The 19,471-nt window shown below is 36.8% G+C and overlaps 1 protein-coding gene across 3 annotated transcripts in view; it reads left to right on the top strand.

The window, feature by feature from the left end:
* The window catches only part of LOC118203041 (tau-tubulin kinase homolog Asator-like), a 156,553-nt gene extending 155,565 nt beyond the window's left edge, over positions 1 to 988 (top strand). For all 3 annotated transcript variants that reach the window (XM_085807743.1, XM_085807741.1, XM_085807742.1), the window contains one exon: positions 816 to 988. In XM_085807743.1, coding sequence (XP_085663869.1) covers positions 816 to 818 — 3 coding nt within the window. In that variant the 3' untranslated portion in view covers positions 819 to 988. The remainder of the gene's footprint in view (positions 1 to 815) is intronic.
* Positions 989 to 19,471: the final 18,483 nt, after the last annotated feature.

Below are 19,471 nucleotides of genomic sequence, written 5' to 3' on the forward strand. Positions count from 1 at the left end.
TATTTAAAATAACAGTCTTTTAAGGTATTTAGTCTGTCATTTTTTTTTTTTTTTTTTTTTTTTTTTCCCATATATATCAGAAAACATTGTTGAAGTACCATTAGGTTTGATTTTTAGCAATAAAAAAAAGGACATCTTGCAGTCATATTTTCATTGTTTTTTTCTTTGTTAAACCTACATTTCATTTAGGTGTAAAAAGTTATCAGTGAAGATATTCCTTTTTAAGCAGCAGAAGTTTGCCATAACATAAATATGCTCTTTTTGACAACATAAATATGTACAGATTAACTTTTTTGCATGAGTAGGTGGGCAAGTTAAACACCTTTAATAAGTGTGATAGTTATTAAGGGTTTATGATGTAAACTCAGAAAGTGCATTTAAAAGATAACTGTTGTAATGATTTATTAAACATAAGATAACTAGTGATTTAAATGTTTGCTTATTACATGCTTACTAAGTTTCCTTAATATGTAGATGGTTTTGTAATTTATAAGCAAAGTTTTTACATCATGGGAAAAGTGTATCTTGCATAAAAAAATTCCCAGTCATATATGAATTGCTGTTTTTTTTTTTTCCCCATGCTTTCTGTGTGTTTGTTAGAGTCCAAGTACAAATTGTTATTTCTTCATATGTAGTCATACTGTGCTTAATATTTTTTTAAAGCTTTAGGTAAATCCTCCCCGCATTTTTCGCCTTCAAAGTGAATATAATAAGCTTAATTCTGTGAAAATTTGCTATGTGTCTTAATATAACTCTAAAATACATGACTTAATGTTAAAATAAATGCTGTTTTAAATTTTTATATTTTATTTCAGTGAAAGTTATGAATCAAGTGCCATTTTTAAAAGATATCATTATGAAGAAAGAAGATAAGAGCTTTTTTTTACATAGTTTACAAGTCAAAAATTTTCAAAAAAACTTCATTCATTTCATGCTTTGTGGGTCTGTGCAATTTGAATTTAGTATAAATAAAATGTTGTTTTCTGTCGCACAGCTTCAACTGATTAACGAGGATTTCGCTTAAAGCTTTTGTGCTTAAGTTGTAAAATCTGAAATGAGATCTAAGAGCCAACTAGCCATAAATCCTATTCGGCCAGACACTTTGAACATGGGGAAGGAATAAAAAAAAAAATTTTTTTTTTTTTTTTTTTTTTTTTTTTTTTTGGTTTATTAGTTCACAACGCTTAAGGTTGTGGTAAGTATAATCAACATAATTCTGAGAGGTCTCAAATTCTCTCCTCATGTTCTTGAAGAATTAGAATTTGGAAATTTAGTTTGATCATTCACCAATTAAAAGAATATTTTAAAAGTGAGAGGGTAATTATATTTGACATAAGCTCTGGTTAATTACTTTTTGTTCCATTAAATCTTTCAGTTTCCATTATACATATAAGCATAACAAACATAAAAAATTGCTTTTTGTTCATTAGTTTCAGTTATTTTAGCAAAGAATTTGAGTTAGTTTAGTAATTTTATTTTATAGTCAAATTTTAAAACTACTTATCTTTCTCTTCTTTGCCCTCTTCTGATAAAGTTTTTTAAAGTAAGGGTAATTTCTTGAAACTTTAAAATACATTCTCTTCCCATCACAGATTTTTAAAATATCCACTAACTTTGGATTGTTTTCTTGTTTATGTTGGTTAAGATCGTCTTGAATTTGTGGGCTGCATGCGACTGTCGAAGCAATTTTACACAGCCCGTTGATTAATTAGCAGGGTAGAATTTGAAGAAAATTTAAAATTTTAATGATTTTTTAGTCCAATTTTACATCAGTTTCGCTACCGCAATAAACGTCCCAAAAAAGTCTATGAATTTACATTGAGATATAAATCATATTCAGAGGTATGCACATACAGATTTCATTAACGTTTTTCATACATGTGAAAAGATAAATAAACTCGGTTACAAATTTTTGAAACAAGTATAATCGCTTTGTTTGGGAATACATATATATGTGAACATTTCCCCCCTTCAGTTGCAAATTAATAAATTAGAAAAAAAAAGACTAATCAGCGACCATTTATAATTCATGATAAAGGTATTTTCTAATAATTTTTCATGTTACAAACTGTTATCAAAATCAAAATGCCATGAGGTTTTGTAATAAGATATAAACATACATACCTATTTATGTATTTTTTATATGTCTAATTAAAATAATAAATAATAACAGCCATTATTTATTTGTGGATTTTTTCCCATTTAAAATTTTTACATAATTTGTTCATTTTTAGTATAAGTTAAACGTATTTTATTTAATGGGTTATATCCATTAACGTGCACAGTTAGGCAGGACGTTTCCGAGAAACAAGATTCGAGTAGCACTGGTTTAAACGGGAGGTTTCCGAGAAATGTTTCGTCTAGCCGAGAGACAAGTGGCTAAAACCCACCGGGAACTGAGAAATTCAAGCAATCAGAATAAGCCACCCCCGGCGACTGTTTTTGGCGACCAATTTTTATGCCAGCAATGGAAGGTTTTCTTTCATATTTGCTTTCCTCTCATATTCTCCTCTTTTCGCACCTTTTGATGACGTCTTTTTCGCTTCGATTTATAATAATTTTTTAGCTTCCATTTCTATAAAAGACAATGGAATGAATATAGGAAAATTCGGTGGATTCTCACAGGACATGTGTAATAAAATTCCTAGCCCGCTCCCGCAATAGAAGCTGTACGATGTTGTATCGTAAAAATGATTTGCTAAATTGGACATTTCGCTTCATTTTGTAGCCCTGAAAATTAAAGAGAGCATTTATTTTTGATCGCCAAGTAAAAAAGGCTTTCCCAAGTTTTCTTGTGCTGAAGATATGTTGCTTTTCTTCTTTCTTTTTTTTGTTTATATTAGGTACCCAGATTTAGCCAACAAAGCCATAAGCTTATATACTTTTTTCCAACAGGTTCCTAAATACTAACAAATTATAATTTAATTTTTTAACATTTTCTAAAATGTATTGAATTTTTGTGTGATGGTTGCTTTTTAAGAAATTTAACACATTGAATGAACTGATAGTAAAATTCTCAAATATACTCTATTTTTGAAAAGGTTAATATGTAATTTTTTAAATTTGTTTATCTAATAAAATCTGGAATTCTCTCCCAATTTCAACACATAAGAAACATACATGATATTTTATGAAAGTCTTCCAATTTTTTATATTTGAATCTCAGTTCAATTAAAGTACTTGATTTATATTTGATTTCCAAAATAATATTTTCTCACAGAAGACTAGGTGTAATACTTTTACAAACAAAACATGTGTGAAGGATTAATGCATGTAACAAATAGATTTTTAGAAAAAATGTCAAGAGCATAACATGAGGAATGTAAAATGTGAAGATCTTTCTAATGTATTATATATTAGATATATGCAGTTCATTATCATCCGAAAAGAGCCCATGAGTCGTAAGACTGCTGAACACTTATAGTTAGGTTTATATCCTAACAAATGTGATTTTGGACACATTTTGCTCAGCTTTTGTGGTTTGATGATCCCCATAAAATGATAAATGAAAAACAAAATATTTGTACCGAATATTATAGCTGATCTGCAAACAAGATTACTGTGGCTGTGGAAACCGACCATGCCAGTGAAATTATTATCTGTCTTGTAGATATTATACAAACACATCAGCTAGAGTACTCTATCAAGCAGTATGGGGATAGGTACCATATAACCAAATATGCATACAACATTTATAAATGTGTATTTTAAAGTTATAGACTTATATTTCTGTAATACATACTTATGAACCTTCTGTGAAACATACTTATTTTACTTAAATGTACTTCCACAGTACTTTATTTTGATACAACTGATGGTTTAGAAAAATTGATGTTTCTGACATTCAAGAGCAGATAAAAGTATGTCATACTTAACTGACAAAAAATATGTAAAATTAAAGTAAGGCAAAAATAGCAGCTTAACATAAAATCTTGTGTCAGTTTTAAGAATTAACTGACATAGGTCCCTTTTCTTCAGTTAAAAAAAAAAAAAAAGAAAATGAAAAGAGGTTTTTATTCCTGGCTTTTTGAGAAATGTATATCAGATAACCCTCGAAATTAATAAGAATTATTCAAACTGTGCATCAGTCTAAGCTTTTTTGATTTATTTTAACCTTTAAATTCATGACCTGTTAAAATTTTGAATTTTGTGACAACTATATGTTTTTGAGAATCTGGAATCACAGGTGGATTTATTCAAACAGCATTCCATGTTCTTCAGTTACATGCTTGCAATGACTCTGCATGAAAAATCTACAAATTAAATTCATCAAAGGCTTTAGAAAGTGAAATCTAATGCACCTAGTAAGTTGTTCTTTCTGTGTGAGGAAATTCGCTTTTTCATTACCATCAGTTCTACAATGGAAATGAACCTGCTTGGTAATTACTTGAGTTGAACGTGTCTTGAAATTTCTAAAGATGTCTTCAAATATAACTTTGATATATATATATTCTGACTGACTACTCTGTTCCTGGCTGCCGTCGGTGAAGCATGCGCTCACCTCTCGCTTCACTTTCATGATTTTTCACCTATGTGGACTTGCTAACTATAAAAATGCTTATCGTAAGAACTGTAATCATTATGACTGTGTATCAGTGAACATGTGTTGAAATATATATCTTTTCTAGTATTAAATAAAAATGTTAATATTACCGAGCCAAACTACTATCGTTATAACTACAGCAAGAACACACGCCACCAAAAATGGCATCCATAGACGAAAGCCATAAATGATGACCCGTCTAGTTAGTGAACACGTGCCTCCTAGAACCTGCTTGCATCGTCAATTTCTGTGCTCATAAAGTGCTGTGAAGTGAAAATATCGTCTGTTAACGCAAGCGAATATAATAATCCATCATTATTTTTGTGTTAACGTCAAAATGTGTGAAAAACAGTTGTGTCTCCTTAACAAACGTGCTTGTGAATGTGCCTCGTGCAAAACGTTAAAGTGCTTCGAAATGATTTACATATATATCCTACAACATGGTTACATATCGCAAAATAAGTTTTTCGGAATATTTTCTATAAGTGAATTGTGTTATGCTGAATCTGCCGCTGACTGAGCAAATATTTCTCGTACAATTCAGAGGTTAGTCACGCAAATTCTTTATTTATTTTGCACTAGTAGCTTATGTGAACTTATTAGTGACTGATTTTTGTGTATTTATTTATCTCACATTTGGCAATATATATATGTTTTTGTTAATCATGGCTCCATCACAAAACGTCGCAGACAAACTTAATGTCACGTGTTTCTGTCAAGCCTCCCCCATTTTGGAAAGTCAATCCCACTTTATGGTTTGCACAACTGGAGGCCCAGTTTGAAATCGCCGGAATCACTGTTTCCTCTACGAAATTCGATCATGTGAAATCTGCAATCGAATCCGATATTCTCAATAGCGTTTGGGATATCGTTTTGCACCCACCAGTGACTGGCAAATAAGATGCATTATAAAAACGCTTAATTGAATTGCATTCTGAAAGTGAGGAGTCAAAGATCCGTACACTTCTTCAGGGGCTAGAACTTGGCGATCAGCTCCCTTCCCAACTACTTTGCCGTATGCTAGAGTGACCGTTGGAGAACCCTTGTTGAAATCTCTATGGATATCCTGTCTCCCGCAAAATACACAAAGTATTCTTGCTGCCTTAAGTGATGATCTCCCAAAACTCGCAGTTGTAGCTGATAAAATTACAGATCTCTCAACTCTCCCTAACATAAATAGTGCTGCTACGGCATCTACTTCTCCCATTAAACAGCAAGTTGCAAAGCTGACGAAGCAAGTAAATGGTCTTTCGCTAGCCATCAAAAACAGCCGTGAGCGTTTCTGTGAACGAAGACAATCATTCCCAACGCAACAAAAGGCGTAATAGATCCAATGGACGCTATCGCCAGTATAAAGAACCGTGCAATAACATTTGTTTCTACCATACTAATTTTAGTTCCAATGCACGGAAGTGTGTTTCTCCATGCAATTTCCGGCAGTTGGAAAACTAGATCGGCGATCGCTTGTTGGCCAACGTTGCGACCGCCACATTAATCGAATTCTTTTAGCCAATCCATCGTCAAAACTCGCCTTTTTAATTGACACCGGAGCCGATTTATCTGTCATTCCCAAGAGTTACAGTCAGCACGCCAAAAACCCAGCTGACTTAGTACTCTTTGTTGCTAACTGCACCAAAATAGCAACGTATGGCACCAAACTCTTGACCATCAATTTAAACTTACGTCGCTCATTTACTTGGCCTTTTGTCCTGGCAGACGTTAATCAACACTTAGGTGTTGACTTTCTCACGAAGTTCAACTTACTTATAGATGTTAAAAACAACCGTTTAATTGATGGACAAACAAAACTATATTCTTGGGGTAGACTTCCCAATGTGAACCCGCTCAGTACTAGCATTCATATTTTGATGGGTAACTAAAAATTTGACAAAATTCTTGCCGATTACCCCAGCTCGACAAATTCTTCGCAAACTTTTGAGAGGGCACCAATGTCAGCAATTTTCCATCACATTGAAACTAAAGGACCCCTATTTTCTCAAAACGTAGAAGATTATCTCTAGAATTACTTCAAGCTGCACGCCAAGAGTTTGACTTTCTCCTATCAAAAGGCATCATTCAGCCTTTAAAAAGTCATTGGGCAATCCCCCTGCATATGGTTCGTAAGGCGACTGGCGACCAGTCGGGGATTATCGTCGCTTAAACACGGTTACCATCCCGGATTGTTATCCCGTACCCCATATTCAGGATTGCACTGAAATGTTTTCAGGAAAGAACATATTCTGAACTCTTGATTTAGCCCGTGCCTATAATCAAATCTCTGTTAACCCCGCAGACATTCGGAAAACGGCTGTCACTAGCCTTTTTGGTCTTTTTGTATTTCTGGCTATGCCGTTTCGGTTACGTAATTCAGGCCAAACTTTCCAACGTTTTATACATGAAGTTTTATTTGGATTGGATTTTTGCATCCCTTATTTTGACGACATCCTTATTGCATCGACTAGTGAAGTAGAGCACATCCGTCATCTTCGTCATGTGTTTGATCGTTTGAAAGAACACGGGTTGACCTTAAACCCTAACAAATGCGTACTCGGAAAACCACCTGTTTCCGTTTTAGGTTGCCTCATTACTGCTTCAGGTGTAAAACCCCTGCCTGAAAAAACAAAAGCAATTGCCGACTTCCAAAAACCTACCACTATTGTCGAGCTCAGACATTTCTTTGCCATAATAAACTTCTATCGCCGCTTCTTACCAAAGGCAGCTGAGACCCAAGCTTCACTGAATGAACTCTTAAAAGATTCACGTAAAAATGATAAACGCCCCGTTCCTTGGAACGACGAACTGAATCAGGCATTTGAAAAATGTAAACACGACCTTATTAATGCTGCAACTCTCTCCTAACCAAAAGCTGAGTATTATGGTTGACGCTTCTGACATTTCCATCGGAGCTGTCTTAAACGTTCGGCACTCTAATAACTACCAGCCGCTAGGATTTTTCCCACGTAAGTTATCCCCCACCGAACAAAAATACTGCACATATGACAGACAGTTATTAACTCTTTATGCAGCTATAAAATATTTCAGGCATAATCTCTAAGGTCAACACTTCACTCCATTTACTGATCACCGACCTCTAACTTATGCATTCACATCAAAATCAAATTCTGCTTCCCCGAGACAAATTCGTCATTTAAATTACATAGCTCAGTTCAGCACAGGAATTCAGCATATATCAGGTTCCAGCAATGTCGCCGTAGATACTCTCTCGCATATTCAAGGCATCGATGCCAATACACCGCTGGATTTCACACTTATTGCCCACTCGCAAGCCACCGATGAGGAAACGCCTGAGTGAAGACTCAAACTGCTAATTGAAATTCTCGTCATTGTGCGATACCTCTAACAACAGACTTCGACCTTATGTACCACATGACTTCAGAAAAAAAAGTTCTTGACTGTTTCCACAACCTATCGCACCCAGGTATCCGATCTTCCAAAAAGCTCATACAAGAAAGATTCGTTTGGCCATCCATGCTAAAGGACATTGCCAATTGGTCTCGTTCCTGCATCATGTGCCAGCATTCGAAAGTTACCCGGCACACACATAGCCCTTTGGAAAAAATCGTGATGCCCTCCGAACGATTCGACCATGTTCATATAGACATCGTCGGTCCTCTGCCACCATCTGACGGTTATCGATATCTCACCTGTGTTGACAGATTTACTCGTTGGCCTGAAGTTTTTCCCATTCAGGACATCTCTGCTGACTCTGTGGCTCGACAATTGTTCTCTCCGGTTGGATTACACGATTTGGTGTACTGATCATTGTGACTACTGATCAAGGTCGACAATTCCAGTCCCACCTTTTCGCTTCTCTGACATCTATGCTTGGAATACGCCGAATTCGCACTTCGCCATACCATCCGTTCGCCAACGGCTTAGTGGAACGTTTCCACCGCGATCTAAAGGCAGCTCTAAAGTGCCATAATGACACCCATTGGACTACATCACTCCTTCTTGTGCTTCTTGGTTTACGTTCTTCCTTCAAGCAAGACCTCGCAGGTACATCCGCTGAACTTGTCTACGGCACAGCCCTTCGATTACCATCCGAGTTCTTTCGGCCATCCTCTGCTCCAGTCGATCCAGCATCCCTTCTCCAGACTTTCCGAGAGGCGATGAAGAAGCTGTCTCCGACTCTTACATCATGCCACAACAAATCCACCCCATTCGTACACCATGCACTGAGTATTTGCACTCACGCGTTTGTACGAAAACCACCACTCACTCCTCCATACGATGGACCCTTCAAGGTCTGTGCACGTAACAATAAACATTTCACCGTTCTCGTGCGCGACAAGGAAACCGCTCTGGGAATAGAGAGACTGAAGCCTGCCTTCTTCGGAGCTTCAAACTCTCAGGATCCTGTGCCCAGAGATCCTCCTGCTTCGCCGGACCCAACTGTTTCTCCAGATGCTTCTCCTTCGATCGACCTTATGCTTCCTTCCAGTGCTCCACCAGTTATCACACGATCGGGAAGACGTGTGCGCTTCAACACCAGATATTTGTGAACTGATTTTTCATCGTACCTTTGGTACTCGGGGGGGGGGAATACTGTGGAGAACTCTTTATTATTATTTGTCCACTGGCCCAAGAGAGGGTGCTACCAGCTTTCTCCCTCTTCTTCACTAGGGGAAAATTCGGACTGACTACTCTGTCCCTGGCTGCCGTCGGTGAATCACCCGCTCACCTCTCTTCCGCTTCACTTTCATGATGACTTGCTAACTATAAAAATGTTTATCGTACGAACTGTAATCATTGTGACTGTGTATCAGTGAACGTGTGTTGAAATATATATCTTTTCTAGTATTAAGTAAAAATGTTAATATTACCGAGTCAAGCTACCATCGTTATATCTACAGCAACAACACACGCCACCAAAAATGGCATCCATAGACAAAAGCCATAAACCCCATGTTCTCTTTTTGTTTGTTTATTATTTATTCCAGGAAAAACACGTCTTGCATGTTATAACCATACTTTAACAAACATTAAATTGTACATTAAAACGTGTTGCGATGTAAATGTGAAGGAACTCAAAACACGTCCTCGTTTTAAACACGAAACTTATATTAAATAACTGCACAATACAAGTATAAACAAGAAAATAACATATAACACTTATAAGTACGAGAACAGAACAAAAAACAGTGAAGAATAGACAGCATAGCAGCTGCCTTGCAAATGCGTTCGTCGGAGTCTGACTATTCAACTGAATTAAGAATGTTCTTTGGCATAGTTCCAAAAGCGAAAGAGTCAGGTTGAGTTGTTCTGTTCCGGTGCACCGGAACATACTCCCACCCTATCAGGCATTAGTCCTGATATATGGGCAAAGGTGCTAATTTATGAATGTTTCTTTTAAAAATAGAGTTTTTAGTTTTAACCGTGGCCACTCGAACCAGTGCGTCAGTACCATGATGAAGTTCGACCACTTGTCCTGGTGGCCAAGAACCTGGAAGATGACCATCATCTGACGATGTCTCCAATTTTCATATTCGGCTGAGTGTCCTTCCATTTCTTTCTGGTTTGAAGATAAGATAGATATGCTTTGGTCCATGATTTGCAGAAGGCCTTGCGCATCTTTTGAAGGAGATCCCACCTATTCCGTATATTGGCAGGACTAGTAAGAGGTAGTTCAGGAGGGGATAGGATCACGTCTCCTGTAAGAAAATGTGAAGGAGTGAGAATATTAATGCAATCAATGTCAGTATTGTTTACACTACATAACGGACGAGAATTTAAAATGGCTTCTATATGAGCCAATAGAGTTGTCAATTCTTCGAAAGTAAGTAGAGTTTCACCTATTACTCTTTTACAGTGATATTTGGTTGATTTAATTGCGGCCTCCCAAATTCCTCCGAAATGAGGAGATGCTGGAGGTATAAAGTGCCATTCTATTGATGCTTGAGTTAAATGATGAGCAACGGCTTCGTTCTTAGGAAGTGAGGCCCACAATCGTTGTATTTCGCTGAGTTTTCGATTAGCCCCAACGAAGTTTGTTGCATTGTCGCTGTAAATGTGACTTGGAGCTCCTCGTCTAGCACTGAAGCGACGCAAAGCAGCTAAAAATGCATCAGCGGTTAAATCGCTCACTGCCTCGATGTGTAGTGCCTTAGTAGCAAGACAAATAAATAGAGCAATGTAACCCTTGGTTGATTTTGCTCCACGACCCTTTTTGAATTTGATTGAAATAGGACCGGCATGGTTCACTCCGCAGTTGAAGAAAGGCCTCTCGAGTGTTACACGATGCGTAGGTAGATGACCCATAATCTGAGATGCGATGGATGCTTTAAATTTGAAGCATTTGATGCATTTGTGAACACATTTATTAATGAGCTTTTTTCCACCTATGATCCAATATGATTGTTTGATAATGTGGGACAGTAATGAAGCACCAGCATGTAAATAAGTCACATGCTTTTCTTTTACGATGAGCTCACTTATCTTGTGTTTAGCAGGTAGAATCACTAGGTGCTTTTGATCAAAAGACAATTCTGAATTTCGTAATCGCCCTCCCACCCGTAAAAGACTGTTTTCATCTATAAACGGATGGAGGGAGTGTAGCTGACTTTTCTTAGGCAACGATCTTTGATTTTTAATGCATTTTAGGTCTTCATTAAAATAATCTTTCTGAACCCATCGAATTATGATTATTTCTGCATTTTTAGTTTCCGTGTAAGTGAGTGGAGAAAAGGAATCAGTTATAAGTGTTTGGCATTTGTTATTGGTTTTGCACTTATTGATGAATCTTAAACAATATGCTAAAATGCGTATAATCTTAGAAAATGATGAATATTTTTCAAATAAATCACTATATAATTCACTTGACATAGCACTATGAAATAAAAATATAGGATCAGATCGTTGTTCAGCTTTAATTAGATCCTTAATTTCTTTGGAAGCGGATTCCTCTTTCGGCCAGTGAGAAGAATAAAAAAAAGTGAACTTGGGCCATTCCACCACAAGTTGCAATTAGACATTTGGGATCAATACCACGCGAAGCGATATCTGCTGGGTTCTCTTTTGAAGGGACATGCCTTCAGTATTTTGTTGGAAGTACTTCGATTATTTGAGACGTCCAGTTTGCAACAAAAGTCTTCCATTTACGGGGATGTGCCGAGAGCCAGGATAGTACGACTTTGGAGTCAGTCCAAGCGTAAACATCAAACTTATATTTTTTGAGAGTGTTCATGACTGTACGATATAACTTTGAAAGCAAATAAGCACTGCACAGTTCCAATTTAGGAACAGATACTTGTTTAATAGGTGCGACTTTAGTTTTAGAAACTAAGAGAGAAACCTTTATTTCATTTCCGTGTATTTGTTTGCAATATATTGATAAGCGTAAGCAAGTGTTGACGCGTAGCAAAAGCCGTGCAATTCAAATGTGTCAGAGGAAATAAGCGTGACACCTCTAGGAACGGTAAACTGTTCAACTGCATTGAAAGATTTCTGAAATTTAAACAAATCTTCAGCAAGACTTTGTGGAATAGGAGAATCCCAGCCCCCTTTTGTAAGCCAGAGCTTCTGATAAAAAATTTTCATTACAACAGTACATGGTGAAATTAATCCTAATGGATCGAAAATGTGTGCCGATTGGGACAAAATGCATCTTTTTGTCAGCGGTGAGGTGAGTGCAAGTGCGGGTTTGAAAATGAATGTGTCTGTTGAAGAGTTCCAAAATAATCCTAAGACTTTCGTGCTTTCCTTATCATAAGGAATTATTTCTAAATTAATGTCCGTTGATCAATGTTCTTGAAATTCTGCAAGAAATGTATTTGAATTAGAATTCCACTTTCGTAGGTGGAAACCGTGTGTTTGTAAAATATTGGTATAATTTCCTTACAAAGTTGATATTGCATCACTATCGGTACTTGAACCCGATAGCAAATCATCCATGTATACATCGTGTAGTAAAGTATGAGACACAGCACTATTTTGTGAATAATCTAGTGCAATTTGCTTAATGCACCTAGTGGCTAGGAAAGAAGCTGGAGATAAACCATATGTTACGGTGTTTAACTTGTATGTGTGTATTTCTTCGTTAGGATTAAACCTCCAAAGAATTTGTTGGTAGTTCCGATCCTCATCGGACACTAAAACTTGACGGTACATTTTCTCTATGTCTGCTGAAAAGACTATTTCCGGAAATCGAAAATTAAGTAAAATTTCGAAAATGTCTCGTTGCAATTTAGGACCAACACCCAAGATAGAATTCAATGATTTACCGTTGGAAGTTTTACATGGAGCGTCGAAAACGACTCTTAATTTAGTAGTTGTACTAGACGGCTTGATCACTGCATGATGGGGAAGGAAATATTGCTCATTCTGAAATCTATTCAAACAGTTTTGTGTGACCAATTCCATATGACCTAAATTTTCATATTCATGCATAAAATCCTTGTATTGGTTTTCAAATTCCGAGTTTTCCTTAAATTTACGTTCCATAGCATATAATCGAGAAAGTGCAGCTGGTTTTCAATTACCTAATTCAGATTTAGATTCAGATTTAGATTTTAAAAATGGCAACTTCACCACAAAACGACCATCTGAATTAATTGAGTAATTTTCCCGAAAATGTGTTTCAACAAATTGTTCTTCAGGTGAGAATACAGTGCCAGTTGAATTTGGCACTTCTTCTAACTCCCAAAACCTTTTCAATTCGCTGTCAATATTTATTTCATAAATATGCATGTTTGAAAGTGAATTTGATTTCGTTTGAGATTCCGGTAGTTTTCCGGATATGAGGAAACCAAAATTTGAGTTTTGAGCAATTAAATCACTTTGAGAACAAGTTATTTGTCCAGGAAGTAAAATAGAAAACAAGTAGTCAGATCCCAGAATAATATCTATCTTATCCGGAATGTGAAAATATGGATCAGCTAACTTTACATTTTTCAAATGTGAAAAGTCTTTCTCATTTATTTTTTGGCTTGGAAGCGCAGCAGTTAGTTTATCTAATACAAATGCCTTAATTGGCATTCTCACTGATGCATCATGGATTGACATCAACTCGATTTCAACGCAACCTTTTGTAACTGCGACTTCTGACTCAGCTAAACCCTTGACAGGAAAACGCGCATTTTTTCTTTTAAATCCCAATAAATTAATACAAGATTCAGATAATAATGTTGATTCGGAACCACTATTACAAAGCATTCTAATATTATGTTTTTGACCCATCGAATCAATTACATTTACATATGCAGTCGGCAATAAGCCAAAAGTTGTTTGAACGTTATTATTTTGAATTACAGTTCCGTTTTTGTTTTCATTCGTAGACGCAATGTTTGGTATTTCATTCGCGGTTGGATTCTTTCTTTGCTGTTCTGACTGAAAACTGGTCTCGGAAAGAGACGCAGATGTGGAATAACTTTTTAACCGATTTTCACACAGAGTACTATGATGCAATAACTGGCAATAATGACAACGATGTTGAGACATACATTCAGATTTTTTGTGCTGACTAGAAAAACAATTTAAACAAAGATTATTTTTCCCGACAAATTGATTTCTTTGACAGTTAGTGCTTTAAATTTGGGGCATTTGAAGAGAAAATGATCTGATTTACACATAATACATTTGATAGTTTTGTTAACAGAAAATCTTTTAACACTAGGTTGAGTTTTTTCCCTTTCTTTTTCGTGGAAAATTTCTAAAGAGGAACATCTATCATTTATAAATTGAATAAACATTTCATAAGTAGGAAATTCCATTTTCGCTGAAAACTCAGACCATTGTTTACATGTTTCGTTGTCAACCTTCTGTAATAAAATATAAATTAGACAAACATCCTTTTCACTAGCTTTTGGATCAATAGATTTTAAACCTCTGATAATTTCATCAGATGTATCGGCAATTTTTCGCAAATTAATTGAGTTTGCATTAATCACACAAGATTGTTCCATGAAAGTTTTATTAGTGATGTGACAATTTGTTTTTTCTTATCATACCTAGATAATAATTTTCCCCAGGCTTCCATATAACTATTTTCTGAAATGGGAATATGTTTAATAATAGAAGCCGGTTCATCAGTTAATAAACCCTTTAGATATTGAAAATTTTGAATGTTGCTTAAATTTTCATTGTTATGCACTAATGATACATATAAGTCCTTGAAAGACATCCAATTTCTGTAATTACCGTTAAAAGACTGCATATTTATTCTCGGTAATTTAAAATTATTAGCAGTATTTGTAGTACTATAACCTGGCATTTGACGTTCATTAACATAAGTAACTTGCATATTAACAGTAACATTTAAGGCACAGCTTTAGTATAGCCCACCCGGAATTTTAAACAAAAAAAAAAAAAAAAAATATCGCGAAGAGCGACGATAAATGACATGATCTGGTAACCCATACTATTCGCCAAACGCAATGTAAACAAGAGGATGGAATTACGGTTACAGCTAATTTAGTAGTCAGTTATATTTATTCAATTTCAATACAAATTATCGACATATCCGTTTACTCAAAGTTTAATGCGCGTGCCCTGTATTCTTACTTTTCCGGTATGGATTTCTCTTAAAATTTGTCTCACGCTGAAAGCTTACGCTTAAGTCTCACGCTGTCTCACGCTTAAGTGAAAATAGATCGATGTGTACATGGGCAGAGCCAATGTAGTGCGCAATGCCTAGTTTGTGCAATTCTAGGATGTTTTTTTAAGTGGAAATAGATCGATGTGTACATGGGCAGAGCCAATGTAGTGCGCAATGCCGAGGTTGTGCGCGGTGCCTAGTTTGTGCAATTCTAGGATGTTTTTTAAGATAAAATAGATCGATGTGTACATGGGCAAAGCCAATGTAGTGCGCAATGCCGAGGTTGTGCGCGGTGCCTAGTTTGTGCAATTCTAGGACGTTTTTTAAGAGAAAATAGATCGATGTGTACATGGGCAGAGCACTACAGACCAGGGTTCCGGCCTCAGGTATAACCAATCGGAATAGTGCCTGACCTGTAGAAATTATGTACTATCTACTTCCGCCACTGCCAGGGCGAGCCTCGCAAACTAGCGGCATTTATTGAGTCTAAGTCAGAAGTTACCGATTCACAGTAATGGTTGTTACAATGGCACCTTTGCAGACGTTGTCTGCTACATGTAAAGATGTAAGTGCTGTACTGAGCTGAGTATTATTCATACGCGCGTGTAATTACAATTGCTCTGATTGTGTAATGTTCCATCGGCAGTAATGGGTTAAGAGCATTGCATGAAATTTAGTACATTGAGTTAGTAAGGTGTCCGGACTTCACTACAAATCGTTATTGGTGAACTTGGCTTAATCTATGCTGTGTATCTGTCCATGTCACATACTAAAGACATACTGTACATACATACATAGCATGAAGATTATACATAGCACTAAAAATTAGACATAGCATTAAAAAGAATATACATAGCATCAAACATTATTACTGTTTTGCTCAATGAACAAATTATATAACTTACTATCCGCACAAATATTGTACTCATTAGTAGCTGTGCACACAGAATATTATAAACATTAAATAGGTCCTAGCAGCCACACGTTATTTACATATTACATAATATATGCGTTTCATAATATGCGCTTACATAATTTATAGGATTATAAGATAAATAATTAAATACTCGAATGCAGAACATTGCAAATTTGAATAGGTAAGTAAATGAATGATACTGAGATACATTAATAACGATTAATAGTGAGTAACTAAAGAATAGTATTTAATACTAAAGCTCATAAGTGCATAACAAAGTTCGCAAATAGTACTATAAGTTTCAAAATTTCTTAATTTAATGCAAAACATACAGCTGTGTTTCAGGAATTTTGTGCGGAAATCGAAATGATGCAACTATCTTATAACTATTAATACGAGTAAGCTACTCGTACTAAGTAAGCGCATGATAAATTCTAGATTAGATATGCTTGCTTAGTAGGTTACACGATTTGCAATAAGGCATAATTACATAGCTTTAAAATAATAAAGAATATAGGGAAGTGCTATGGTTGACATGACTTAGTGCGCATTTTGATTACATGACACTTCTTGGTAATATGCCATAAAAACATAAGAGATAAAAATGGCAACATACTGAGATGAATGAGTACTAAGAATGAAGTTTCTGAGTACAGTAAGTAAAGCACAGAATACCATGGTACAATGATTAAACAAGCATGAAATTTTGTACAACTGGCAACACATATTATTGATACGCATACAGGATCTTGCTTACATTACTTATGGCAATGCTTAAATATACATAATATAATACATTCTTAAGATAATTTGCTTATGAAACATACTTATAAGAGTGTCAGTTCATTACTTAATGCTGATGGAAATCCACTTACATATATATACGTTTGATATGTATTTACTACATTCAATTTAAGTGGAAGGCATAAGATTACGATTATAATGATTAAATCAATATATTAGACACGTTAAGGTGTTAACAACATATACTGTAGCTACAAAATTCAGATTAAAATGAAAGCATATGATATCAATTATAATAATTAAGTTAATACTATAAACACATCGAGGATGATTATTACAGTCAAGTAAAAGTCACATAAAGTGTAGTATTTAAGGTAATACGTTAAATGCATCTAACGAATAGGATAAGAGTATGATGAAAATAATATGGACATAACAGTAGTAAACAGATCTTACTTATCTGGTAGCAGGGTTATGCGCTGGGAGGTATTAGGTGACAAATGAAAAGTGTACCCTGCAGAACTTGATTATTTTGTGAAGCTTAAAGCACGCACCCCTCCGTTCTAGTAGCACTTTTGTCCATTCCCTCCAATATCTATCTGAAGGAGGACGCATGTGGTGCGCCTCTGTCAATCTGCACGTAAATGCATAATGGTCTGGCGTTCCGATTAGTCCACATTCACAGAGATCATAGTCTCTAAGTCCAAATCTGTGTAGGTAATCAGGAAACGGGCCGTGCCCAGAGAGGAACGTAGTCAATGAAGATGAGTTGGAGAAGACAAGGTCTGTAACTTTCGGGATAAATTTATACGTCCTTCGACCTGTCCGGGAAGTATCCCATCTCTGCTGCCATTCTGCGTAAAGGTCGCCGCGTGTAATCTTTTTGAGATAAGAGGAAGGCATGTTCTGGCAGGAAGATACCCGAAGCCGCTTGTTTTGCCTGTACATCCGCCAGCTCGTTGCCGACTACACCTGTGTGCGCTGGTACCCAGCTAATGATGGGACGATAATTGAGTGGGAGGTTGACTAATGCCCTTTGTATGTTGAGTACGAAGGGGTCTCGGCTGGCTGGTCCTTCTATGGCAGCTATACTCGACAGTGAGTCACGATAGATATAGACAGTTTCTTGGTGACTATATGAGAGATCGATTGCTTTTTTAATAGCTGACAATTCAGCTTGGTAGACTGTGTTGTTCGGATTGAGTCTACGTTTCCAGCGGTATTTGATTTCTCCATCGATCATTGTGCATAAGCCGCATCCAGTGCCATCCTTTGTTTTGGAACCATCCGTGTAGATGGCTATTGAGTTCTGCCGACAGAGAAGTGTCTGCGTGTATATATTTTCCGCGAGGTTCTGCTGGGCTGGGTGGCAGGGATAGTCAAAGATCTTGTGCATATACTCCGAGGTATGCAAGTTCCTGTTCCAGAGTTTATAGTCTTTCCCAAGTCGGAGAGTATTGGTGATGGCCGCCTCTCGCTCTGCCACCAAGTCTAGTGGTGGTATCCCTGTTAGGACTTGCAGTGCCGCTGTTGAAGTTGTCCTGTATCCTCTGCTTATTTGCAAAAGGTGTGGGCGTTGGAGTGAGTTAAGTAGGCGCCTCTCTTGTACCGTTAGATGTTTTGCCCAAATGCCGGATCCGTATAAAACTATGGCCTCAGTAACGGTGAGATACCAATGTTTTAGCAGTTTCGATGAAATGCCCCAGGTTGGAGCCGCTGTTCTCTGCATGTAATTTTTAAGACTGTCTGTTTTTATTTTTAGATACTGAAGATACGGAAGCCAGGATAACCTTGAGTCAATGATTAAGCCCAAGTATTTGAGTTGTTTAACTATCTTGATGGGGTTGCCATAAAGTTTGATGGATGGATTCCTTTTGAGAGGTCTTTTGGCGCCTATGAGCAAAGCTTGGGATTTTGAGGCAGAGATCGTGATCTTGTGGTCCCTTGCCCAGAAGCTAAACTTGTCGAGGTAGAATTGCGCTGTCATTTCTAATTTGGATCTTCCATGGACTATAATCAAGAAGTCGTCCGCGTAGGCCAGTATGTCACAGTCCTGGCAATTGTCATCAAATTCCTTGAAGATTGAGTTGGCAACTATCGACCAAAGTACTGGTCCAAGGAATGAGCCCTAGGGGCATCCTTTCTTTAGGTGATGTCTGACTATACCATCGTTCGCTGTATACTGGAGTGTGCGATCGCTGAGGTAACTATGAATTAGCTCTTGTAGTTCTGCCGGGCAGTTCATCTGAGATAAAGCCTGTATAACGTCTGGCCACCACAGGGAGTCAAATGCTCCCTGGATGTCCAGACTAATGATCAAAGAGTGGTGCCCCTTGCTTCTGTTGCACTCTATCAAGTTCATTAACTTGGAGATGGCGTGTTCTGTAGAAAGTCCTCCTCGGAAGCCAAATTGCCTGGGGTCTATGGAATTGTTTCTTTGTAAGAAAAAATTTAGTCTTCCAAGTACTACCCTTTCTAGCAGCTTGCCAAACGAGGGGATGAGACATATTGGCCTGTAGGATGTGGGTTGTGGATCTTTGCCCGTTTTATGGAAGAGTGCTACCTCTGCATTTTTGGTCGATTTCGGAAAGTGTCTATTCTTCCAACAGGCACCGATGTACTCTTCGACTAGGTCAGGCTCAAAAGCATAAATCATGCGTATTACGCCATTGTCTAGCCCGTCCGGGCCTGGTGCCTTCTTTGTGTTTAGGTG

This window comes from Stegodyphus dumicola, chromosome X1, assembly GCF_044657685.1.
Source record: "Stegodyphus dumicola isolate Sdum_Otavi_A_Nest chromosome X1, ASM4465768v1".
Taxonomy (NCBI): Eukaryota; Metazoa; Arthropoda; class Arachnida; order Araneae; family Eresidae; genus Stegodyphus; species Stegodyphus dumicola.